The 27792-nt window shown below is 48.4% G+C and overlaps 1 protein-coding gene across 1 annotated transcript in view; it reads left to right on the forward strand.

The window, feature by feature from the left end:
* The window catches only part of robo1 (roundabout, axon guidance receptor, homolog 1 (Drosophila)), a 325286-nt gene that overhangs the window by 207533 nt on the left and 89961 nt on the right, over nucleotides 1-27792 (forward strand). The window contains exons 3-6 of the mRNA XM_080203340.1: nucleotides 302-459; nucleotides 21114-21234; nucleotides 23813-23951; nucleotides 25364-25491. Of these exons, the coding sequence (XP_080059466.1) occupies nucleotides 302-459; nucleotides 21114-21234; nucleotides 23813-23951; nucleotides 25364-25491 (546 nt within the window). The remainder of the gene's footprint in view (nucleotides 1-301; nucleotides 460-21113; nucleotides 21235-23812; nucleotides 23952-25363; nucleotides 25492-27792) is intronic.

Raw genomic sequence — 27792 nt, forward strand, 5'->3', positions numbered from 1 at the left:
ATAACACTGTATAACAATTGGTAGATTCCCGTGACCCATAAGGGGTTAGTATTGATTTATGTTAAGTCTCACAGATTTGCAGAGTGTGTCTGTGGGGTTGGAATCTGCAGTCACCAATGCTGGACCATGAATTTAGTGATGACAGCTGAAACTTGGGATGATTGAGTGAGTTTCACATTGCAGGGAACAATATGTTGAACTGTGCAAACTGTGTCTCCTCCTGCTGTCTGAACACCATGTCCTGTTTTTGCCCTTTTTACGAGACACTTTATTAACGAAACCCTCTGTCTCTTCTCTTCAGTTCTCCGGGATGATTTCAGACAGAACCCTACCGACGTTATGGTCGCAGCTGGTGAACCATCCATCATGGAATGCCAACCTCCACGCGGACATCCCGAGCCAACTATTTCCTGGAAAAAGGACAACGTTCTTTTGGACGATAAGGACGAACGGATCACGGTAAAATTGGTTGTTTCATTGCGTTTACCTCAACTGATGAACTGTCCACTCACCTGCCTGTTCACTTATAGAATCTCCGGCATGGAGAGAGGCCCTTCAGCCCAAACTGGTCCATGCTGGCCAAAATGCCCATCTAAGCTAACCCCACTTGCCTCCCTTTGGCCCATATCCCATTAAACCTTTCCTATCCATAAGTTTATCTATTTACAAGTAAGACTTACATTAACATTGCAATGGAGTTACTGTGAAAATCCTCTAGTCACCACACTCTGGCGCTGTTCAGGTACACTGAGGGAGAATTTAGCATGGCCAATGCACCTAACCAGCATTTATTGCCCATCCCTAGTTGTCCTTGAGAAGGTGGTGGTGAGCCGTCTTCTTGAATCGCTGCAGTCCGTGTTCTGTGGGTTGACCCAGCAACTGCAAAGGAACGGCGATATATTTCCAAGTCAGGATGAGGAATGGTTTGGAGGGGAACTTGCAGGTGGTGGTGTATCTGCTGCCCTTGTCCTTCTGGATGGAAGTGGTCATGGGTTTAGAACCTTGTGCATGAATCGCAAAAACCCAGCCTGCAGGTGCAGCAGGTGGTCAGGAAGGCGAATGGGATGCTGGCCTTCGTAGCGAGGGGGATTGAATATAAAAGTAGGGAGGTCTTGCTGCAACTGTACAGGGCACTGGTGAGGCTGCAGCTGTGTGCAGTTTTGGTTGCCGCACTTATGCAAGAATATTTTGGCCTTGGAGGGAGTGCAGAGGAGGTTTACTAGACTAATACTGGAGTTGAGGGCGTTGAACTATGAGGAGAGGCTGAATAAACTAGACTTGTATTCGTTAGAATTTACAAGAATGAGGGGAGATCTCATTGAGACATATAAGATGTTGAATGGGATGGATAGGATAGAGGTGGAGAGACTCTTCCCGCTCAGAAAGGACAGTAGGACTAGAGGGCACAGCCTCAAGATAAGCGGGGGGGGCAGTTTAGAACGGAGTTGAGGAAGAACTTCTTCACTCAAAGGGTGGTGAATCTCTGGAATTCTCTGCCCGTTGAAGTGGTGGAGGCTGCCTCGCTAAATATATTTAAGACGCGGGTTGATGGGTTTTTGATAGGCAAGGGAATTAAGGGTTATGGGGAGAGGGCGGGAATGTGGAACTGAGCCACGACAGATCAGCCATGATCTTATTGAATGGCGGGGCAGACTCGAAGGGCTAGATGGCCTACTCCTGCTCCTATTTCTTATGTTCTTATGTTCTTGTGTTCTAATCTTGCGATTGCTCTGATGAGCACAAGATGAAAAGCTTCGACGTGTCTGTTTTTTTCAGCAATACTCAAGTTATATTTTCTCTTTGCTTGCTTTGTGGCATTTGCCTTTATGATAGAGTTGGACCGCTGCACAGTTCGTGCAATGCTGAATTATTTGCTGAATATTTCCGAGAGAGGCGATAAGGAGCTTAATACATCCATGCCTATCTTTCCAATATCGGAACAGAAATCAAGTCTGCCAAGCATTTAGTCTTGAAGATATTGGGGTGAATTTTCTGTTCCGCACCCCCCCCGGGAGAATTGTAGCGGGTGAAGGGCAGATGGGTGGGTGGGATTTTCCGGTATTGGGGCGAGCGCAGCCAAAAAATCCCAACCATAGTCACTCCTAGCTGGAGAAACTGGAAAATTCAATAGTTCCATAGAAACATAGAAACTAGAAGCAGGAGTAGGCCATTCAGCCCTTCGAGCCTGCTCTGTTATTCATCTTGATCGTGGCTGATCATCAAATTCAATATCCTGATTCCCCCCTTCCCCCTACTTCCCTTGATCCCTTTAGCCCCAAGAGCTATATCTAATTTCTTCTTGAAATCAGACAACATTTTGGCCTCAGCTACATTCCAAATTCCACACATCCACCACCCTCTGGGTGAAGAAATTTCTCCTCACCTCAGTTCTAAAAAGGTTACCCCTTATCCTCAAACTATGACCCCTAGTTCTGGGTTCACCTACATTGGGAACATTCTTTCTAAATCTACCCTGTTAGAATTTTATGAATTTCTATGAGATCCCCTCTCACTAGTTTAAACACCAGTGAATATAACCCTAATCAACTTAGTCTGTTCTTATGTGACAGACCTGCCTTCCCAGGAATCAGCCTGGTAAACCTTCATTGCGCTCCCTCTATAACAAGCACATCCTTCCTCAGGTAAGGACACCAAATCTGCACACAACACCCCATGTGTGACCTCACCAAAGCTCTGTACAATTGCAGCAAAACATCCCTTTCCCTACTCTCAAATCCTCTCGCTGTGAAGGCCAGTATACCATCTGCCCTCTTTACTGCCTGCTGTTCCTTACTTTCAGTGACTGATGCATGAGGACTCTGAGGTCTCGCTGAGTATCCACCTCTCTCAGTTTACACCCATTCAAATAATAATCTGTCTTCCTATTATTGCTACCAAAATGAGTAGCCGATTTTAATTCTGGTCCATCTCATTCCCCCCAGCCTTGCTGCAAGGCTGTGGGCCATTTGCAGGGGAGCTGAGACAGGGGCACCATCTTTGAGAGGCCATTAATTAATGACATATTAATCTCTCCTGAGGACTGATATCCTACCTTCAATGACAAGATTACCGTTGGAACGGACTCTTGGGAATGTAGGTCTGGGGTGAAAACAAGATGCTGGAAAATCTCAGCAAGTCTGACAGCATCCGTGGAGAGAGAATGGAGCCAGCGTTCCAAGTCAGGATGACCTGATCTGTGAGTGGTAGGGCCGGATAGGACTCCACTTCCAATCCACCGCCCCTGACTGCTGACTGAGTTAAATTCAGCTCTCTGTGTTTACCTTCCTGTGAGGAGTTTTGGGAGTAATAAATCAGAAAAACGACTAATTGTTGGTGATTGAGGAAATGAAGGAGTACCAGGATAAGATGGGAAGGAACTAATCAGAAGGTTTGTGCGGAATATAAAGAGTAGAATGACCCCATGGGTTTTTGTTCTTCGCTGTTGCTCCAGATTCAATGTGTGAAAGTTTATGTATGATGTTTGCATCAAACAAGATCTTCTTCAAGACAGCAACAAAAGGAATTTGCATTTATATAGCGCCTTAACATGGTAAAATGTCCCAAAATACTTTGCAGGAGCATCCAGTCAGAAAAGATGGTATCAGGCCATGTGACCAAAAGATGGCTCAAAAGGGTTTTAAGGAGCATCTTTTAAAGTTAAAGTTTATTTATTAGTCCCAAGTAAGGCTTACATTAACACTGCAATGAAGTTACTGTGAAATTCCCCATAGTCTGACACCTCTGCGGCTCAATGCTCAACTAACCAGTACATCTTCCAGAATGTGGGAGGAAACCGGAGCACCCGGAGGAAACCCACGCAGACACGGGGAGAATGTGCAAGCTCCACACAGTGACCCGAGCCGGGAATCAAACCAGGGTTCCTGGCACTGTGAAGCAGCAGTGCTAACCCACTGTGCCACCCCTTAAAGGAAGAAAGGGAGATGGAGAGATTGAGGGAGGGAATGTCAGAATGTTATTTTTTATCCATAATCGAGAAAACTTGGTTTCTGTAGATCAGCAAGCAACACGCCTCAGATCGGAAGCCAGAATGCAATCATCAGCCTTGCACTTGGCAGCCGAAAAGCAAAGTGTCATCCCAAGATGAAGCTGACACTTCTGGCACAGAGAACAGTTCAGTGCTGAAGGCAGTTTTATAAAAAACGCCAGTTAGTTACACCCGCCTGCTATTGTTCCACTTTTCTGACGTTGCTTCAGTATCTTAAATAGGGGGATCAATCATAAAGATTGAATTATTCTCCCGAATTCTGGCTGCTCCGACCTCGGCTATTGAAGGCTCCCACTGTTCGAAGAGAAACGGGGGAATTCTTCCATACTTCCAGCCAACTTTCTACCCTCAAACAACACCATACACACATACACAGACATACACACACCCCCGCACACAAACACACACACACGATCATATACACATACACACACACAAACATATACCCACACACACACACAAACAAACACACACACACACACACACACACAAATACAAATTACTGTGCATTAACTACTCAAAAAATAAGAGCTTGCTTGCATTCCTATAACTTCCTTCCCCAATCTCAGGACGCCTCAAACTGCACTGCAGCCGTGATTTGATCTGATTTATTATTGTCACGTGTATTAGTATACAGTGAAAAGTATTGTTTCTTGCGCGCTACACGGACAAAGCACACAGCTCATAGAGAAGGAAAGGAGAGAGTGCAGAATGTATTGTTACAGTTATAGCTAGGGTGTAGAGAAAGATCAACTTAATACGAGGTGGGTCCATTCAAAAGTCTGATGGCAGCAGGGAAGAAGCTGTTCTTGAGTCGGTTGGTACGTGATCTCAGACTTTTGTATCTTTTTCCCGACGGAAGAAGGTGGAAGAGAGAATGTTAGGGGTGCGTGGGGTCCTTAATTACGTTTAATTGTCACATGTATCAGTATACAATAAAAAGTATTTTTTCTTACGCACTATACAGACAAAGCATACCGTTCATAGAGAAGGAAATGAGAGAGTGCAGAATGTCATAGCTAGGGTATAGAGAAAGATCAACTTTGTGCAGGTGGGTCCATTCAAAAGTCTGACAGCAGCAGGGAAGAAGCTGTTCTTGAGTCGGTCGGTACGGGACCTCAGACTTTTGTATCTTTTTCCCGACGGAAGAAGGTGGAAGAGAGAATGTCCGGGGTGCGTGGGGTCCTTAATTATGCTGGCTGCTTTGCCGAGGCAGCGGGAAGTGTGGACAGAGTCAATGGATGGGAGGCTGGTTTGTGTGGTGGATTGGGCTCCGTTGACGACCCTCCTGTTGCAGCGTGGTCACTGCTGCGGGATAGGAAAGGCCTGAGGCCACCCACGGTGTGAATTACTTCGCCGCCTTCTTTCTTTGTGTCTGCCGTTCTGGTCAGGGGCGGGGAGACGGGGTTTGGGTGGGGGGGGGAGCGGGAGGAGGGTGAAATCCTGCAGCTTTGCTGACGTGTTGCTGATGTCGATCCCTGCCCCCCCCACCTGCCAGAACAAAGGCCTGACTATGTGAAGGAAGTGCGTCCACACCTGTGGCCTTTGATGTCACCCCGGCCCTTCCTTCCCACCCTCCTAGTCACCTGCCTCTGAGAAAGCAGAGGCTGCCTTGTTTAAAGACGCCTCCTGCCCAAACATTCGCACCACGGCTCTCACCTGGCTGAGGAATGCTGCAACATCTCCGCATCTTGAAAGAAACGGATTAATTTAACTTCAAACTCGCCCCCCCCCCACCTCCCTGCTGCACGATGGAACTAATTAAGTTTTCGGGCCTTGCTGAGGCTTGTGGGTGAAGGAGGTGGCTGAGGTTTCAACTGCTTTTGCTAGCAGGCACTCCGAGGCTGATTGCACAGCACCTTCAGTGCGGCTGAGATCAAATAAAGGTGCCTCCCTCCCTCCCTCCCTCCACCCTGACAGCCACGATAGGCAAAAGAGGAACTAAACTCTCCCAAGGTCTCAGCAAAGAACTTGCATTTACATAGCACCTTTCACATCCCCAGGATGTCCCAAAGCACTTTACAGCCGATGAAGTACTATAGAAAACTGCTTTTCTGGAGGTTTGGGGGGAGGAGAGGTGGGGCGATGGCCCAAGTTTGTGCACAGCAAGCTTCCACAAATAGTACTGGCCGTAATTTTACCGGCGCACCTGCCCTGATTCCGGGGACGGGCAAGGCTCGGAGAGTGGCATTCTCTGTTGGCCTCGGGCAGGATCGTATGAACCTCGTGCGGTAAAATTCTGCCCCATTCGGCTCATCAAGTCTGCACCGACCACAATCCCACCCATGCTCTACACACATTTACCTTGCTAATCTCCCTGACACTAAGGTCAATTTAGCATGGCCAATCAACCTAACCGGCACATCTTTGGAGTGTGGGAGGAAACCCACGCAGACACGGGGAGAATGTGCAAACTCCACACAGACAGTCACCCGAGGCTGGAATCGAACCCGGGTCCTGGCACTGTGAGGCAGCAGTGCTAACCGCTGTGCCACCATGCCGAACTAGATCGTCTGTGCTGTAAGTGATGTTGACAGAGGGATGAAAATTGGCCAGGGCACTGCTCATTTTTGAGGTAGTTAGTTATGGTCCACAGAGGGAGACAGGATCTCTCCCCGTGAGGGAGATGACTGAGGTGCCCCCCTCTGCCAGCAGAGGGAAAAACAAAGAGCTGTGAGTGTACTTGGCCAGTACAGCATTGAAGCCACGCCATTAATGAATCCAACTCAAGTCAACTAAGCTAACTGATCTGTTTGAAGTAGTGCCAGGGGATCATTTATCTCCACTGGCAAGAACAGATGGGCCCTTGGTTACAAGATATAAGTCTCCTGAAAGACAATGCCTTTGACACTGCAGCATTCCCTCCATGACGATGCCAGCAGCAGAGTCTGCATTACTTGCTCAAGAACTTCAGGGACATGAATCCATGGTCGAGGGGGATTGAATATAAAAGTAGGGCGGTCTTGCTGCGGCTGTATAGGGCATTGGTGAGGCCGCAGCTGGAGTACTGTGTGCAGTTTTGGTCGCTGCACTTACGCAAGGATATTTTGGCCTTGGAGGGAGTGCAGAGGAGGTTTACTAGGCTGATACCGGAGTTGAGGGGATTGAGCTATGAGGAGAGGCTGAATAAACTAGGCTTGTACTCGTTAGAGTTTAGAAGAATGAGGGGAGATCTCATTGAGACGTATAAGATGATGAATGGGATGGATAGGATAGAGGTGGAGAGACTCTTCCCGCTCAGAAAGGACAGTAGGACTAGGGGGCACAGCCTCAAGATAAAGGGGGGGCGGTTTAGAACGGAGTTGAGGAAGAACTTCTTCACTCAAAGGGTGGCGAATCTCTGGAATTCTCTGCCCGTTGAAGTGGTGGAGGCTGCCTTGCTAAATATTTTTAAGACGCGGGTTGATGGGTTTTTGATAAGCGAGGGGATTAAGGGTTATGGGGAGAGGGCGGGAAAGTGGAACTGAGCCACGACAGATCAGCCATGATCTTATTGAATGGTGGGGCAGGCTTGAAGGGCTAGATGGCCTACTCCTGCTCCTACTTCTTATGTTCTTATGTTCTTATGTAAGAGGGAGAGAAAGCTACCCCCACCCACCCCCCCCAACACTTGAGTACAGTCCAAAGGGACTACTGCATCCTAAAGCTGCTCTCCTCCACATTAGATATCCAAGGCCTTGCCTCCCTTTCAGTTTACAGAATCATTACAGCGTAGAAGGTGGCCATTTGGCCTCTTCTGTCTGTGCTGGCTCACCAAAGGATTTTACTTCCTGCCACTCCACCACCTTCTCCTCATAATCCTGCACATTCTTCTTTTCAGATACTGTTCCAATTCCCTGTTGAATGCCTTAGTTGAAGCTGCCTCCACCACACTCCAGATCCTGACCACCCGCTGAGTGAAAACATTGCTTCTCACATCTTTTTGTCCTCTTGTTCTCAGTCTTTCCACCAATGGGAACTGTTTCTTCCACTGTCTCTGTCCAGACCCCTCTCACGATTTTGAACACCTTGATCAAATCTTCCCTCAACTTTCTGTTCCCCAAGAAGAACAGTCCAATCTTCTGTAATGTAACAAGTCCAAAAGGTCGTGAATGTAGCCCAATCCATCACACAAGCCAACCTCCCATCCATTGACTCTGTCTACATTTCCTGCTGCCTCGGCAAAGCAGCCAGCATAATTAAGGACCTCATGTGCCCAGGACACTGTCTCTTCCATCTTCTTCCTTCGGGAAAAAGATACAAAAATCTGAGGTGATGTACTGGCTGACTCAAGAACAGCTGCTGTCAGACTTTTGAGAGGACTTACTTTGCATTAAGTTGATCTTTCTCTACACCCTAGCTGTGACTGTAACACTACATCCTGCACTCTCTCCTTTCCTTCTCTATGAACGGTATGTTTTCTCAGTATAGCGAGCAAGAAACAATACTTCTCACTGTACACCAATTCATATGACAATAATAAATCAAATCAAAAGTTCTTCATCCCTTGTACCATTCTCATGAATTATTTGGACATAAAATAAGACAAAGGACTGCCCCAGTATCCTGCCCAATAAGTCTAAATTGACAGACATCGCTGAACCAGATTAACCGGTGAAGCTTTTTGCTGCGATCTTTGTCCACATGACTCAACTCCAAACTAAAGCTTTGTCAGGATTTTGGAATCCGTCCCAAAGCTATTGCCAAGAACCAAGACACAGGATGTGTGTGTGTCACGGGTAAAGCCAAACATTTATTATCCATCTTTACATGCCGTTAAGGAGGCGGCCCTCTGGAACATAACCGAGTTTCTCGCTCGGCTGTTTCAGAGGGCCGTTAAGAGTCATCCACATTGCTGTGGCTCTGGAGTCACGTGTAGGCCAGACCGGGTAAAGACGTCAGATTTCCTTCCCTGAAGGGACATTAGTGAACCCGATGGCTTTTCACACTGGCTCACGATTACTAAGACTAGCTTTCAACTGCAGATTTCATTCATGCGTTTGCTCCATTTGCTTGACTTAGAGGCTGGAATTTTACCGTCCCACCTGCCTGGGAATCGGAGCGGGCGATGGGGGAACAGTGGGAAGGTCTGTTGATCTCAGGTGGGATCTTACAATTTTGGGACGAGTGAGGTCATGAAATCCCAACCAGTGCCTCTGGATCTGAGCAGTGAAACAACCACTGTCATACTGCACCTGTTGTCTAGTCTGGCCTGACAAGTTAGATACCAAGCACTGTTGAAGAACACATTGGCAAACAATCTTACATCTGGTGTGGTGAGAAGGAATTGTCGGGTGCTTAAGGGCTGGGTGAAACACAACATTAGTTACGGTGCAGTTCACACCCAGTGCGGTGAATGAAATACTTACTTTTATTTCACACTTAAGTCACTTCTCTTAAAAATGTCCAAAAGCACTTTGAGACACAATGAGTTGCTTTGTCATGTGTTGAGATAATTGTTGTCACTTGGGCGAACGTGATACGGTGAAGTCCCGCGGACAGAGACAGGAGGAACAACAGTTAATCTAATTTTATTGATGTTGGTTTGATGGATGAGTTAGTGATTGTGGTACATGATTGGGTAATACAGGGATAGATTCACATCTTCACTTAATGAAAGGACGTCTGAGGGAATATGTTTAGCAGCCCAAGTCTAACCGAGAGCTGAAAGGAAAAGAAGAAAATTGGGAGGGTTAGAACATAAGAACATAAGAACATAAGAAATAGGAGCAGGAGTAGGCCATCTGGCCCTTCGAGCCTGCCCCGCCATTCAATAAGATCATGGCTGATCTGTCGTGGCTCAGTTCCACTTTCCCGCCCTCTCCCCATAACCCTCAATCCCCTCTCTTATCAAAAACCCATCAACCCGCTTCTTAAAAATATTTAGCGAGGCAGCCTCCACCACTTCAACGGGCAGAGAATTCCAGAGATTCACCACCCTTTGAGTGAAGAAGTTCCTCCTCAACTCCGTTCTGAACCGCCCCCCCTTTATCTTGAGGCTGTGCCCCCGAGTCCTACTGTCTTTTTTGAGCGGGAAGAGTCTTTCCACCTCTATCCTATCCATCCCATTCATCATCTTATACGTCTCAATGAGATCTCCCCTCATTCTTCTAAACTCTAACGAGTACAAGCCTAGTTTATTCAGCCTCTCCTCATAGCTCAACCCCCTCAACTCCGGTATCAGCCTAGTAAACCTCCTCTGCACTCCCTCCAAGGCCAAAATATCCTTGCGCAGGTGCGGCGCCCAAAACTGCACACAGTACTCCAGCTGGAACAGGCTGATCATTCTTAATCAGCAGACAACTTGCAAGAAGAACAGAAGTAATGAGGGAGGTAGTGGCAGAGTGGGATTGTTACTGGTTTAGCAATCCAGGAGCGCAGGCTCCTGGGAACAAGGATTCAGATCCCACCAGGTGTCAACTCAATTCATAAGTCTGAATAGAAGTTAATCTTATTAATGGTGACCAGAAATTGATTATCAGGACAAACCTATCGTGTTCACTAACACCGTTCAGGGAAGCAAATCTGCCATCCTTACCTGGTCTGGCCTACTTGTGACTCCAGACCCACAGTAACGTGGTTGACTCTTAAATGGCCGAGTAAACTACTCAGTTGTGTCAAAGCTGACAAAATAGGGTGAACTGGATGGACCACACAGTGCTTACCTCAGCCCGGGATAGCACAGTGTGGACTCTGCAAAGTCCTCCTTACTAACATCTGGGGGCTTGTGCCAAACTGGGACAGCTGTCCAACAGACCAGCCAAACAACAGCCTGACACAGTCATACTCATGGAATCACACCTTGCAGATAATGGCCCAGATACCACTATCACAATGCCTGTGTAGGTCCTGTCTCATCAGCAGGGCACACCCAGCCGAGGTGTATACAGATGGCAGGGAGTATCCCTGGGATCCTCAGTATTTGTAGAAACTTTCCCAGTCAGTTTTCATGCAAGCTTACTTTCATACTCTATTTTCCCCTTAATTAATCCCTTAGTTCTCCTTTGTTGAATTTTAAATTATTCTCAATCTTCAGGCTGTTGCTTTTTTTATGCCAAATTGTATGCTTTTTCCTTGAATCTGATACTATCTGTAATTTCCCTTGTAAGCCATAGATTGGCCACAATTCCCTTATCATTCTTGCGCCAAACAGAATAAACAACTTCTGGAGTTCACTTATTCATTCTTTAAATGCCTGCCATTGCCTGCCTGCTGGAGATTCCATTACACTCCTGACTTGTATCTTGTAACTGGTGGATAGGGGAGTCAGGGGGTGAGTCACTCGCTGCAGTATTCCTACCCTCTGACCTGCTCTTTAAGTCACTATGTTAATGTGGTGAGTCCAATTGAGTTTCTGGTCAATGGTGACACCACGGATGTTGACAGTGGGGGATTCAGTGATGATTACACCATTGAATGTTAAGAGGCAGTGGTTAGAGGGTCTGTTATTGATGATGGTCATTGCGCAGCATTTGTGTAGCATGAATGTTATTTGCCACTTGCCATTTGCCAATGTTAATCCAGCTCCTTCACACTGTCACTCAGTAACCCCTCTCTCCCCCCAGCACCCTGTGTTACTGACTGTATCTGTACTGATGTTAATCCAGCTCCCTCACACTGTCACTCAGTAACCCCTCTCTCCCCCCAGCACCCTGTGTTACTGACTGTATCTGTACTGATGTTAATCCAGCTCCCTCACACTGTCACTCAGTAACCCCTCTCTCCCCCCAGCACCCTGTGTTACTGACTGTATCTGTACTGATGTTAATCCAGCTCCTTCACACTGTCACTCAGTAACCCCTCTCTCCCCCCAGCACCCTGTGTTACTGACTGTATCTGTACTGATGTTAATCCAGCTCCCTCACACTGTCACTCAGTAACCCCTCTCTCCCCCCAGCACCCTGTATTACTGACTGTATCTGTACTGACGTTAATCCAGCTCCCTCACACTGTCACTCAGTAACCCCTCTCCCCCCCGCCCCCAGCACCCTGTGTTACTGACTGTATCTGTCCTGATGTTAATCCAGCTCCCTCACACTGTCACTCAGTAACCCCTCTCCCCCCCAGCACCCTGTGTTACTGACTGTATCTGTACTGATGTTAATCCAGCTCCCTCACACTGTCACTCAGTAACCCCTCTCCCCCCCCCAGCGCCCTGTGTTACTGACTGTATCTGTACTGATGTTAATCCAGCTCCCTCACACTGTCACTCAGTAACTCCTCTCCCCGCAGCACCCTGTGTTACTGACTGTATCTGTACTGATGTTAATCCAGCTCCCTCACACTGTCGCTCAGTAACCCCTCTCTCCCCCAGCACCCTGTGTTACTGACTGTATCTGTACTGATGTTAATCCAGCTCCCTCACACTGTCGCTCAGTAACCCCTCTCTCCCCCAGCACCCTGTGTTACTGACTGTATCTGTACTGATGTTAATCCAGCTCCCTCACACTGTCACTCAGTAACCCCTCTCTCCCCCAGCACCCTGTGTTACTGACTGTATCTGTACTGATGTTAATCCAGCTCCCTCACACTGTCACTCAGTAACCCCTCTCCCCCCCAGCACCCTGTGTTACTGACTGTATCTGTACTGATGTTAATCCAGCTCCCTCACACTGTCACTCAGTAACCCCTCTCTCCCCCAGCACCCTGTGTTACTGACTGTATCTCCAGCTTCCTCATGCTCCAGAACAGTGTGATCTTCCCTCTAAACATGAATTCCCAAAAGGTATAAAGAAATAAACAAAAGATTTATTTTAACATGAGAACAAAATGATTTACCTCCTTTCCCTCCCCCACCTTTCCCCCACAGAAATATTTCCTCTTCAAATAATTATTCAGTATCTTTGAATGTCACCATTGAATCTGCATCAACCACATTCTCAGACAGTGCATTCCAGACCCTGACCACTCACTGTATAAAACGGTGGGGTTTTTTTCACAAATTGGAGTTAGTTCTTCTGCCAATTATTTCAAATCCCTGTCCCCTCATTCGCAACGCTTGCACCAATGGGAACAACATCTCCTTATTAGGAAGGTGCGTTAGCCTTCATTGCAAGAGGATTGAGTACAGTAGTATCAAGGCCTGTTGGACTGTACCTGGAGTACTGTGTGTAGTAATAGTCCTCTGACCTCGGGAGGGATATTATCGTCATAGAGCGAGTGCAACAGAATTTCACCAGCCTTTTTCTGGGGCTGGCAAGACTGTCTCATGAAGAGAGATTGGGGAAATTGGGCTGGTATTCCCTAGAGTTCCAAATAAAGTGAGGTGATAGCATTGAACCGTCAAAATAATTAATGGGATAGTGAGGGTAAATACAGGTAAGGTGTTTCCCTTAGATAGGAAATCCAGAACCAGGGGGCATAATTTGACAGTAAGGGAGAAGCCACTTAGGACCGAGATTAGGAGAATTTTAGAACATAGAACATAGAACACTACAGCACAAACAGGCCCTTCGGCCCACAAGTTGCGCCGATCACATCCATACCTACCAGGCCATAGAACTATCTGTAACTCGCAATCCCATTAAATCCCATATACTCATCCAGAAGTCTTTTAAAAGACCCCAGCGAGTTCGCCTCTACCACCACCGACAGCAGCCGATTCCACTCACTCACCACCCCCTGAGTGAAAAACTTACCCCTGACATCTCCTCTGTACTTGCTTCCCTGCACCTTGAATCTGTGTCCTCTCGTAGCGACCATTTCAGCCCTGGGAAATAGCCTCCGAGAATCCACCCTATCTATTCCTCTCAACATTTTATAAACCTCTATCAGGTCGTCTCTCCAGGGAGAAGAGACCCAGCTCCCTCAACCTATCTTCATAAGGCATGCCTCCCAAGCCAGGCAACATCCTTGTAAATCTCCTCTGCACCCTCTCAATAGCTTCCACATCCTTCCTGTAGTGAGGCGACCAGAACTGCGCACAGTACTCCCAAGTGGGATTTTTGTTTTACTGTTCAAGGAACAGGCCATTCGGCCCTACAAGCCTGCACCATTCATGATGCGCTGACTAAACTAAAACCGAATGCACTTACAGCGTCCGTATCCTTCCATTCCCATCCTATTCATGTATTTATCTAGTTGTCCCTTAAATGCTGCTATCGTACCCACTCCCACCCCCTCCCCGGGCAGTGTGTTCCAGACACTCACCACCCTCTGTGTAAAAAAAACTTGCCTCACACATCTCCTCTAAACTTTTCCCCATACATCTTAAACCTATGTCCCCTAGTACTTGACTTTTCCAGCCTAGGAAAGAGTATCTGACTATCCACTCTGTCCATGCCACTCATAATCTTGTAATCTCTATCAGGTCACCCCATAACTTCCCTCGTTCCAGTGAGAACAAACCGAGTTTCTCCAACCTCTCCGCATAGTTAATGCCCTCCATACCAGGCAACATTCTGGTAAATCTCTTCTGTACCCTCTCTAAAGCATCTACATCCTTATGGTAGTGTGGTGACAAGAATTGAACACTATATTCCAAATGAGGCCTAACTAAGGTTCTGTAGTGGCAGCATGATCTACTCAGGGAGTGGTGAATTTTTGGAATTCTCTACCCCAGAGGGCTCTGGGAGCTCCATCACTGAGTGTGTTTAAAGCAGAGATTGATAGATTTCTGAAGGCCAATGATGTGAAGGGATTTGGGGAGAGTGTGGGGGAAAGACATTGAACTGGATGATCAGCTATGATCGTATTGCATGGCAGGCTTGATGGGCTGAATGGCCTACTCCTCCTCCAATGTTCCTATCCAGAGCCCTCATGATTTTGAAATCCTCTATCGAATCTCCTCTCAGCTTTCTGCTCTCCAAGTGGAACAGCCCCAGATTTCCATAACCGTAACTGGAGTTCCACATCTCTGGCACAATACTTGTGAATTTATTTTGCACCCTTTCTAAGGCCTTCAACATTCTCCACAATTGCAGTACTCAGAACTGGACACAGTAATCCAACTGAGGCCAAACCATTGTGTTATTCAGAGCAATCACAACTGCTTCTGTTCTCGAGATTCCCCCAAAGGTAGGGTCATTTAATATGATCATGGCTGATCTCATCTTGGCCTCAACTCCATTTTCCTGCCCATTCTCCATCACCCTCCAAATCCTGACTCATAAAAAACTGCCCATTTCTTCCTTAAATTTACTCCAAGTCCTGGATCCACCGCACTCTGGGGTAGTGAATTCCACAGATTCAAGACCGTTTGAGAGAAGTGATCCCTCCTCATCTCCATTTTAAATCTGCCACTGTTATCCTAAAGCTACAACCTCTTGTTCTAGATTGGCTTCCAAGAGGAGACATCCTCTCCACGTCTACTTCGTCAATCCTCCTTATCATCTTTAGTTAGTTGACACAATCTATTAACTCCGTTTGCAGTTCCAACTGCCTCGGAAAAGCAGCCAGCATAATTAAGGACCCCAGACTTTCTCTCTTCCACCTTCTTCCGTTGGGAAAAGAGTACAGAAGTCTGAAGACACGGACCAAACGATTCAAAAAGAAGCTTCTTCCCTGCTGCTGTCAAACTTTTCATAGAATCGTACAGAACAGAAAGAGGCCATTCGGCCCATCGAGTCTGCACCGACCACAATCCCACCCAGACCCTATCCCCATAACTCCATGTATTTACTCTAGCTAGTCCCCCTGTCACTGAGGGGCAATTTAGCATGGCCAAATCATCCTAACTCGCACGCCTTTGGAGTGTGGGAGGAAACCGGAGCATCCAGAGGAAACCCACACAGACATGGGGAGAATGTGCAAACTCCACACAGACAGTGACCCGAGGCTGGAATCGAACCCGCGTCCCTGGTGCTGTGAGGCAGCAGTGCCACAATGCCGCCCTGGATGGACCTACCTGGTATTAAGTTGATATTTCTCTACACCGTAGCTACGACTGTAACACTACATTCTGCACCCTCTCCTTTCCTTCTCCCCATGTTCTCTATGTTTTGTCTGTGCAAGAACAATACTTTTCACTGTATCCCAGTGACAATAACAAATCAAATCAAATCAAAAGATGCTGGATAAAAAAAGGTCTGGCAGCCTCTGTGGAGAAAAAAACATGAGCTGGATGACTATCACATTGGACTCAAACCGTTAACTCTGTTTCTCTCTCCACGGATGCTGCCAGACCGGCTGAGCGTTTCCAGCATGTTCCGGTTTAATTCAGGTCTGCAGCATTTTGCTGCCTTTCGCTGCTGAACCTGATTCGATACGGAGGAGCCTGTTGTAAGTGGCCCCTTGTACCGAAGCTGCGAAAAGCACACGTGACGCTGCAGTGTCCCCCGCTTGTAGCAGCTTGTGATAAATTGCAAAACAAACCTTGAGAAAAGCGCAAGGTTGGTGAGGGCTGGCTGAAGGCAGCAAATGAAGCTTCGCAACGCAGAGAGAAAACCTGGCCTTTCATCGAATCCCCACCTGTCGAGGAATGCAACTGCTTTACATCTATCTGTACGGTCAGGGTGGAAAGGGGTCCTCGCTATCAGTCACACATAACACACATGCTAGCAAGCAGCTAATGAGTCTCCCTGTTGTAGCTGAGCCAGCAGAGAACTAATCACCGGTATTCATTGATCACAGGGCAAGTGAGAAAATAATTGGTGTTTCACGAGGCTGGGGGTGTACGCACGTTATTTCTGAGAAAGGAGAAGGACTTCTCGGAGAAAGCAACTTTTGACCCGTGTCTCGCCCTCAGGACCGGGCAGCTGGATAATGGTCTGCAGTCAGTTTAGTTCAGGCTGCTTCCAATTAGCAGGGAAAGTGATGGTAATCTCTGGTGTGACCGGTTCCTCACTTGTTTAATTGATTTAAGAGATTTATCACGTGATGTCTTCTCCCTCACCACGATGGCGACCTGATCTGGAGGTTTCATTTATGATGCTGAAAGCAAAGAACAAAGAAAATTACAGCCCTTCGGCCCTCCACTGACCATGCTGCCCGTCTGAACTAAACCCCCTACCCTTCCAGAGAACCACGTCCCTCTGTTCCCATCCTATTCATGTATTTGTCCAGACGCCCCTTAAAAGTCACTATTGTATCTGCTTCCACTACCTCCCCCAGCAACGAGTTCCAGATACCCACTACCCTCTGTGTAAAAAATCTGTCTCGTACACCTCCTTTAAACCTTGCCCCTCACACCTTAAACCTATGCCGCCTAGTAATTGCACCTTCCACCCTGGGAAAAAGAGCCAAGAGTTTGTTGTTGGTCAACTTTCACTCTCTGAACAGTTTATTTAAGAGGTGGAAAAACTAATTATATGATCAGATTATCTCCCCATGTCGCTCTCTCCCACCCACATCTCCCCATGTCACTCTATCCCACCCACCCACATCTCCCCATGTCACTCTATCCCACCCACCCACATCTCCCCATGTCACTCTATCCCACCCACCCACACCTCCCCATGTCGCTCTATCCCACCCACTCACCATCTCCCCATGTCACTCTCTCCCACCCACATCTCCCCATGTCACTCTATCCCACCCACCCACATCTCCCCATGTCACTCTATCCCACCCACCCACATCTCCCCATGTCACTCTATCCCACCCACCCACATCTCCCCATGTCGCTCTATCCCACCCACCCACATCTCCCCATGTCGCTCTATCCCACCCACCCACATCTCCCCATGTCGCTCTATCCCACCCACCCACATCTCCCCATGTCGCTCTATCCCACCCACCCACATCTCCCCATGTCGCTCTATGCCACCTTCTTTCCCATATCCCACTTTCTCACTGTATCCATTTTGACCGAGCCTCTCTCACCTGTAATTATGTAAGATTCCACAGGGATTATATTGAAGAATTGGAAAGTTGTTCCCCTATGCTGAGGTCAATGTCTATCCCTCAGCCAATATTTATCTGCTCAATGTCATGTTGCTGTTTGTGGGACTTTACTGTGTCATAATTGATTGCCCCTAAGTTATGGAAGTGACTTCAAAAGTATTCCCTGGCTATCAGATGTCTTTGTTCTCACTGGAACGATAGAGGTTGAGGGGACAACTGATAGAAGTCTATAAGATTGAGAGGCATGGACAGAGTGGATAGTCAGAAGCTTTTTCCTAGGGTGGAAGAGTCAATTACTATGGGAAATAGGTTTAAGGTGCGAGGGGCAAGGTTTAAAGGAGATGTACGAGGCAAGTTTTTTACACAGAGGGTGATGGGTGCCTGGAACTCGCTGCTGGGGGAGGTAGTGAAGCAGATACGATTGTGACTTTTAAGGGGCACCTGACAAATACATGAATAGGGTGGGAATAGAGGGATATGGTCCCCGGAGGAGTAGGGGGTTTTAGTTCAGACAGGCAGCATGGTCAGTGCAGGCTTGGAGGGCCGAAGGGCCTGTTCCTGTGCTGTAATTTTCTTTGTGCGTTGTCCTGAGATATCCTGAGGCTATGAATGGCGCTATATAAATATAAGTTTTTCCCTTCTGTAAGATTTGAACAATGATTTAAGGATCCCCCACTGGCTCCTGGTCAGGCAACATCTCACACTTGGTTTGAAGATTCTTATCTTTGTTTTCAAGTCACTCCAGGACCTCATGCTTCCCTCGCTCTGTAACTGTCTCTAACCTTAAAACCCTCGGAAACCTCAGTGCTCCTTCAAATCAGACCTTATAAAAGGTTCCTGGGATGTGGGATCACTGGTAAAGCCAGTATTTATTGTCCATCCCTAATTGCCCTTGAACTGAATGGCACACCAGGCCAGTTCAGAGGGGCATTTCAGAGTCGACCACTTTGTTGTGGGTCTGGAGTCACGTGTAGACCAGACCAGGTAAGAGCGACAGGATCATAGAATCCCTACAATGCAGAAAGAGGCCATTCAGCCCATCGTGTCTGCACAGATTTGTGTCAGTGGGATCGAGTGACATGGGGAGATGGTGGGTGGAATAGAGTGACATGGGGAGATGGTGGGTGGAATAGAGTGACATGGGGAGATGGTGGGTGGGTGGGTGGAATAGAGTGACATGGAAATACGTGGGCAACCTATCCAGGCCCTAACCCCGTAATCCCACATATTTATCCATTTATCCCCCTTATCTACACATCTTGGAACACTAAGGGGCAAATTTAGCATGGCCAATCAACCTAACCTGCACACCTTTGAACCAGCTGGATTTACAGCAATCAAGGATGCATGGTCACGGTTAATAAGACCAGTTTCCAATTCCAAATTTTAATTAATTGCATTTAAGATCGTCCAGCTGCCGTGATGGGATTTGAACCCATGTCCTCAGAAAGTCAGCCTGGGCCTCTTGATTGCTAGCCCACTGACACTGCCACTTGCGCCACCCTCTTCCTCACTACCGGCTCCATCTCTGATGGTAATCACTCCACAAGGAATGGATGTAATATTAATGACTTGGGTCAAGGGCGCACACTCAAAACCGTCATGGGCGCAGCAGAGAATATGTGAATAAAGCCTCCACCCCCACCTCCCTCCCCCACCCTTCGATTCAAGCATAATCAGGGAAATTGGCTGGTTGGGGAAAGGATTCAGGCGGCAACTGTGCTCAGGAAAAGAGGACTGTGTTCAGAGAATTCGATTACCTTTGAAGGGCTGAGGAAAGTTTATCTATTCAATGAAGATTGTGCTCTTTTAATCGAGGTTGCCTGGACTCTCGCTAACAGCGTGCCCATTCAATTAAGCTCTCTTTGCCGAACAATTTCACACGCCGGGACGGCACTGAGGCCGAGAGGGACAGATGCAGCTCACTGATTACGTGGTGAATCCTAATAACACAAAACTCCTGCCGCCGCACGCAGCAATCTGACTGCCTGCAGCTGGGGCAAGTGACAGACTGAAAGGGAGCTTCCTCTCTCCAATCTGAGCACTCCTGAACCTCCCTCAGCTCAACAATAAACCCAACAGCAGCAACAATTCACATCGTTTGCAGGACTGTTTCGCAAGATACAAAAGTCTGAGGTCACGCACCGACCGAGTCAAGAACAGCCTCTTCCCTGCTGCTGTCAGACTTTTGGATGGACCTACCTCGCATTAAGCTGATCTTTCTCTACACCCTAGCTATGACTGTAACACCACATTCTGCACTCTCTCCTTTCCTTCTCTATGAACGGTATGCTTTGTATAACGCGCAAGAAACAATACTTTTCACTGTGTGTTAATACATGTGACAATAATAAATCTAATCAAATCGATGTCAGTACAATGCCTCTGAGCCAAGCCTGTGATTGGAGACAAAGTATCATTAGAAAGATGGATTAGAATCATAGAATCCCTACAATGCAGAAAGAGGCTATTCAGCCCATGGAGTCTATACTGACCACAATCCCATCCGGGCCCTATTCCCATAACCCTCATTTACCCCACTAATCCCCCCCCCGACACTAAGGGGCAATTTAGCATGGCCAATCCACCTAACCCACACATCTTTGGACACTGGGAGGAAACTGGAGCACCCGGAGGAAACCCATGCAGACACAGAGAGAACGTGCAAACTCCACACAGACAGTGACCTGGGAGAGGCTGGCTCAGAACGATGACTTCAATTTATTAATGACATTTTTTTAAGAGGTTAAGTCTTAGTTATTAGTGTCACAAGTAGGCTTACTTAACACTGCAATGAAGTTACTCTGAAAATCCTCTGGTAGCCACAGTCCGGCGCCTGTTCAGGTCAATGCACCCTAACCAGCACCTCTTTCGGACTGTGGGAGGAAACTGGAGCGCTCAGAGGAAACCCACACAGACACGGGAAAAATGTGCAAACTCCACATAGACGGTGACCCAAGTTGGGAATCGAATCCAGGTCCCCGGCACTCTGAGGCAGCAGTGTTAACCACTGTGTCACCCCTCAGGTCTGGCCTACATGTGACTCCAGACCCACAGCAATGTGGGTGTCTCTTAGCCACCCCCTGAAGTGGCCTTGCAAATCACTCAGTTGGGGTTGGCCAACGAATGTTGCCCTGCCCACATCTCATGAATGTACGATTGAAAAGAAACCCCCCCAAAGCTCCCTTCATTCTCCTACCCAAAACCCAAGCTCTGCTTCCTCCTCCAACCTCCCAGCTGAACCCCCCTTCCTTAAACCGCCCAGCTCTGATCCCACCCCCACCTGCGTCCCAGTTGTGATCCAGACAGTGAGCTGACGTTCTGATATCTGTGTTGAACCCGGCAGATTCGGGGAGGAAAGCTGATGATCACCAACACGCGGAAAAGCGACGCGGGGAAGTACGTCTGTGTGGGCACCAACATGGTGGGTGAGCGGGACAGTGAAGTGGGCGAGCTGACAGTTCTGGGTGAGTACGAGTGTCGCAGAGTGACGGGCAACGCTGGGCGAGGTGTCCAGTCACGGTGGTGAATAGTCCCAACCTGCAGAGTGATATCCAAATACCCAGAGACAGCACCTCCGAAGAGAAGGCGGATTGGCAGGAGAAAGGAAATAATGGATGTTCAAGTTGCTTTAGAATCATAGAATGCTGCAGTGCAAAAAGGAGACCATTCGGCCCATCATATCTGCAGCAGTCACAATCCTACCCAGGCATACATTTACCCTAGCTAGTCCCCCTGACACTAAGGGGCAATTTAGCATGGCCCATCCATCTAACCCACACATCTTTGGACTGTGGGAGGAAACCGGAGGAAACCCACACAGACATGGGGAGAACATGCAGCCTCTGCACAGAGAATGACCCAAGCTGGGAATCAAACCTGGGTCCCTGGCGCTGTGAGGCAGCAGTGCTAACCCACTGTGCCAACCTGCTGCCCGGACAATGTTGTGCGCGAGGAAGGTTGTCTGTTATCAGTTCCTATCCCTTTCATAGAACCCCCTAGAGGCAAGCTAGTTAGTTCCACCTTCCTGTTCCTCTCCCCCATTGATCACCACATGGATACTGACGCTCAGGTAAACTCATCGAGCTGAAAGGTTCACTCTCACTTTCTCCAATTACAGTGCCTGCCTCACCTGCTGCATATTTGCAGCATTCAGTTTTGGTTTTGCAATAATTAATTATTGAGACTTTAACATAATGTCTCTCACTGCCCCTTCGGAAGGTGAGCTGCTTTCCTGAACCGCTGCAGTCCATGAGGTGTAGGTACACCCACAGTGCTGTTAGGGTGGGAGTTCCAGGATTTTCCAGTGACTGCAAAGTATTGACGATGTATTTCCAAGTCAGGATGGTGTGGAGGGGAACTTGCAAGCGGTCCCGTGTGTCTGCTGCTCTTATCCTTTTTGATATCGCATGAGGCTGCATAGAATTCCTGGAGCGCAGAAGGAGGCCATTTGGCCCATTATGTCTGCATCCACTCTCTAACCGATACCTAACACAGGCTCTCTCCCCAGCCCTATATCCATAACCCCACACATTTACCATGGCTAATCCATTGAACCAACGTATCCTTGGACATCTAAGGGGCAATTTAGCATGGCCAATCCACCTGACCTTTGGAGTGTGGGAGGAAACCAGAGCAACTAGAGAAAATCCACATAGACAAGGGGAGAATGTGCAAACTCCACACAGACAGTGACCCAAGCCGGGAATTGAACCTGGATCCCTGGTGTCGTGAGGCAGCAGTGCTAACCACTGTGCCCACCATGCCACCCAGAGACGTGAGAGGAATCCTGGATTTGCAAGGTGCTTGTGAAAGCAGGATCACACCAGGGATGAGAACTTCTGATGATCAAGAAAGATTGAACAGGGCTGGGGATCTGTTCTCCAGGAGAGGGAACTTTAAGCGGTGATTTAAATAGCTCTAAAACAAAAACAAGATATATTAATATCCTGAGGCAAGGAGAAAATACTGAAGGCGAAATCAAAACAGGAAATGTTGTAAAAACTCAGCAGATCAGACAGCATCAGTGGAGAGAGAAACAGAGGTAACATTTCAGCTCGACAGCTTTCCCTCAGAAACACTGGAGTTTCAGCCTTCCCAGTGTTACACTGGAGGAAATTCCTGCTCATCCGGTCCCAGGTGTGGGAGAAGTGACCTGATCATTCAGCACCAGTGCAGGAGTCGAGAGAGGTGGCGGCGGAGGGAGAGTCGGGTGTTAAAAGGATACGTGTGAAAGCTAGCACTGCAGATGAGAGGAGAAACAGGCAGGTGACAGGGATAGATCCGTGAGGTAGATCAGAGATGAATAATGCAGGGTTTCGATGGGGTAGACAGTGAGAAGACATTTCCACTTGTTGGGCCAAACCAAAGCTCAATTTCATAGAATCCCTCCAGTGCAGAAGAAGGCCTTTTGGCCCATCGAGTCTGCACCGACCCCGATCCCATCCAGGCCCTATCTCCATAACCCCATGCATTTACCCTAGCCAGTCCCCCTGACACTAAGCGGCAATTTAGCACGGCCAACCCAGCTAACCCGCACACCTTGCAGGCTGCGGGAGGAAACCAGAGCATCCGGTGGAAACCCACGCAGACGCGGGGAGACTGTGCAAACTCCACGCGGACAGTGACCCAAGTCGGGAACCGAACCCGGGTCCCTGGCGCTGTGAGGCAGCGGTGCTAACCCACTGTGCCACCGTGCCAAACCAAAGCAGAGGCAGGAATTTCCTGCCCAGTCACAGTGTGGGGGAAGAGCTATAAAATGCAGCGAGGTGTTCAATCCTCCATTTTGACTTTGATGGGGGAGGGAAGATTCCGCGAGCGAGGAGGGGAATCCGGGGAATTCACTATCCGGTAATAATAGATCATCGCTAATTAACCCAATAGGGGACTGAGGAGAGACGAGCCTGAGAGTGGTGAGAACGATTGGAAGGCTGAGGGGTTGTTTCTGTTTTGATTGGTGATGCCTGGGGACTGCGCTGATGCTGAGAGATGGTTTTAATGTCCCCCCCCCCAACCCCCGTCTCCTTGTTTTGCCGCACTCTCCAGAGCGACCTTCCTTCGTCAAGAAACCCAGCAGTCAGGTCGTGCTGGTGGACGCGACGGTGGAGTTCCAGTGCGAGGCTCGAGGGGACCCCACCCCAACCGTACACTGGAGAAAGGAGGATGGCATGCTACCCAAGGGCAGGTACGGGAGCTGCACTCACACCAGTACCAGAGCGCCACCCTCGCTGCTGTGATCACAGACACCAGACGGAGAAAGCCAGCGCCTCCATTTCTCAGCCTGTCTCAGTCTCCATACATCTCAAACTGCTCCATTGCCAATTAAATACTTACTGAGTGCAGCCAGCATTGTAACAGTGAGAACCCACAACTAATTTTCACACAGCAAGATCACACACTCAACAATTGATAATCACCAAATAATCTGTCTTTAGCAGTGACAGTGACTGCTCCAGTACTGACCCTCTGACAGTGCGGCACTCCCTCAGCACTGACCCTCTGACAGTGCGGCACTCCCTCAGCACTGACCCTCTGACAGTGCGGCACTCCCTCAGCACTGACCCTCTGACAGTGCGGCACTCCCTCAGCACTGACCCTCTGACAGTGCGGCACTCCCTCAGCACTGACCCTCTGACAGTGCGGCACTCCCTCAGCACTGACCCTCTGACAGTGCGGCACTCCCTCAGCACTGACCCTCTGACAGTGCGGCACTCCCTCAGCGCTGACCCTCTGACAGTGCGGCACTCCTTCAGTACTGACCCTCTGACAGTGCGGCACTCCCTCAGCGCTGACCCTCTGACAGTGCGGCACTCCCTCAGCACCGACCCTCTGACAGTGCGGCACTCCCTCAGCACCGACCCTCTGACAGTGCGGCACTCCCTCAGCACCGACCCTCTGACAGTGCGGCACTCCCTCAGCACTGACCCTCTGACAGTGCGGCACTCCCTCAGCACCGACCCTCTGACAGTGCGGCACTCCCTCAGCACTGACCCTCTGACAGTGCGGCACTCCCTCAGCACTGACCCTCTGACAGTGCGGCACTCCCTCAGCACTGACCCTCTGACAGTGCGGCACTCCCTCAGCACTGACCCTTTGACAGATGAGAAATCACAAAACACTCTCTGATCTGGAGTGTGGATGTTCCACATTCCCTCAGCTATAATGAGGGCCATGGGGGCAACTCCCCCACCCGCCCTCACCCCAGTATCTAATCTCTCAAAATCACTAAAAAATTCATTACCATCACGCTGCTGTCTATGGAATCTTGCTGTGCCCAACTTGGCTTCATCGTAACTACACTTGCAAAGGCCCTCATTGGCTGTAAAGCCCTTTGGGATGTCCTGTGATTGGGAATGGTGCTGCAGAAATGCAAGTTCTTTCATTTGCTTAACAGTAGCCCCGGCGAGGCGCATCTGTCCGTCCCCCCCTAAACTCCTTCCCCCGACTGTGCGCTGATCCATTCTGCCCCCCTCTCCCTGCTTGCCCCGTAGAGCGTCTCCCGCCCGAGGGGGCGGTGTTGGGACGTCAGCACTTGCCTTGTCTCTGTGCACGCCGCGCTGTCGCCCTCTGTCATCTCGCTCTCAATCCGTTCCACAGGTCCGAGATCCAGGGGGGAAATACGCTGGTCATTCGACATGCCACAGCGACGGATGTGGGCACCTACACGTGTGTGGCCAAGAACATGGTGGGAAAAACCGAGGCTTCGGTCACACTGACGGTGCACGGTGAGTCCAGCACCATCTTTCAACCTATCGTACAGACACGGGGGGAAAAGCAAGAGGAACAAGGGATAGAGGAGAGAGAGAAGGAGCAACTGGGCAAGGAAGAGAGTGAGGGTAAAACAGAGACAACAAGGGGGAAAGGAAGAGTGAGATAGATCGTGAGTTGGGGAAACATAGAGTGAGACAAGTAACAAGGGGAAGAGAAAGGGAGAGAAAGTTTAAAGCTTATTTATTAGTATCACAAGTCAGCTTACATTAACACTGCAGTGAAGTTACTGTGAAAATCCCTCAGTCGTCACACTCCTGTTTGGGTCCACAGAGGGAAAATTTAGCACAGCCAGTGCACCTAACCAGCACATCTTTCAGCCTGTGGGAGGAAGCCGGAGTACTCAGAAGAAACCCACACAGACACGGGGAGAATGTGCAGGCTCTGTACAGATAGTGGCCCAAGCCAAGAACCGAACCCAGGTCCCTGGCACTGTGAGGCAGCAGTGCTAACTACTGTACCACTGTACGGTGCAAAGGAGAAAGAAAGAGAGACAGGAGGAGAAAGGTGGAGAGAAAGAGACAGACGTGCTAGAAAGGCAAAGAGAGAGAGAAGCAGCTATGAAGACAGAAAGAGGGAGAGAGAGAGAGCAAGAAGGAGAGAATTGCAAAAGGACAAATAGGGAGAAAGAGAAGGAGAGAGTGAGAGAGGAAAGAAAGGTTGTAAGAAAGAAAGTGAGGGAAGGAAAGAAAGTTTGAGAGAAAGAAAGAATGAATGATGGATAGATGACAGAGGCAGAGACATGGAGACAGAGAAAGCAATACAGACAGTGAGCGACAAAGTGAGAGAAAGCAACAGAGAAGTAAACAGAGACAGGGCTGGGCTGATCTCTATACAGTTGTAACCTTGATCTCACAGTTGTAAGTGCTGATAGAGATTAGAGATTGTTATCGATGGCAGGCTGAGTCTGGCTACATCTTTCTCCCCTCAGTGTCCTGTAATCAACTCTGAGTTATCACAGATACTAATCAGCTCTGATTGTAGGTGTGATCTCATTCAATAACCATGCAGGACTGCACATCTGTCCTGTTCTTTCTGCCTGTCTCCATGCGCGCTCAGGTGTGTGTGTTTGAATGTGTGTTTCTGTGTGTCCATCTGTCTGTGTATCTATGTCTGTGTATGCAGGTGTATATGTGTGTGTATTTGCCTGTGTATCTGTATGTGCAGATGTGTGTGTGTATGTGTGTGTTTCTGTGTTTCTGTGTGTATGAGTGTTTGAGTGTATGTGCATTTCTGTGTATGTTTGTGAGTGTGTTTTTGCATGTGTGAGTGTATGTGTTTGTGTGTGTGTGGGTTTATGTGTGTTTGTGTGTGTGTATGTGTAGATTTTGTGTGTCTGTGTGCATGTGGGCATATGTGTGTATTGTGCATGTATGTGTGTGTGTGTGTGTGTGTGTGTGTCTGTGCGCAACTGGCATCTAAAGAGAAAAGACTGGTATTCAGTTCCTCACAGCCATTAGACATCTCAAAGTGTTTTACAGTCAATGAAACATTTTGAAGAATAGTCACTGTTGTAGTGTTGGAAATGTGGCAGCCAATCTGTGCACAGCAAGATCCCACAAAAAAGCCACACCGTAATCACCAGATAGTCAATTTTTGTGACACTAATTGTTTTGGACACCGGGGAGAACTAACATCAAAGTAAAATACTGCGATGCTGGAAATCTGAAATCAAACTAAATGAAAAGTTTTGCCTGGATGGTTAGTGCTCAGACATGAGCTGTCTTGAGAAGTAAAGGAAGGTAACGAGGTGGCTTGGTGTTGGGCGGTGCGGCTGTGGTTCAGGGGGTGTCAGTGAGAGTTAACACTCAGTCTCTATGAGGTAGAGGTCAGTGTGTCCGCCTCCTAACAGCAGGTTTGATAACAGAGTCAGGGCTCGGCATGACCACCTTGTTCTCATGCTCACACTTCTATTCTCGGCCAATAGTGGAAGCTATTGGAGGGACATCTTCCCATTTGGAGATCCAGCATTGAGTTCAACAATTTCAGATCAGCAATCCTTGCCTCCTTTTAGATTCTGATTCTTTTGCTAAGGGCCAGTCTGTATCTTGTTCTCATGTTTTTGCTTTCTGATACAACTCTTGATTATTCTGCCATTCACCCTTATACTCTTTATTACCAATGTTACAAAACCCTTTGCCCTCTGTTTCACGACATCTTTGTGATGTAATCTCTGCTGCCCTCTACCCTATCAAAGATCTTCCCTTTGGTTGTTCCTCTCTCCCTCCCTCCCTCCCCCCCACCGCCTCCCGGTGAAT

Source organism: Carcharhinus amblyrhynchos, chromosome 15, assembly GCF_965287045.1.
Source record: "Carcharhinus amblyrhynchos chromosome 15, sCarAmb.v2.hapA, whole genome shotgun sequence".
NCBI classification, from domain to species: domain Eukaryota; kingdom Metazoa; phylum Chordata; class Chondrichthyes; order Carcharhiniformes; family Carcharhinidae; genus Carcharhinus; species Carcharhinus amblyrhynchos.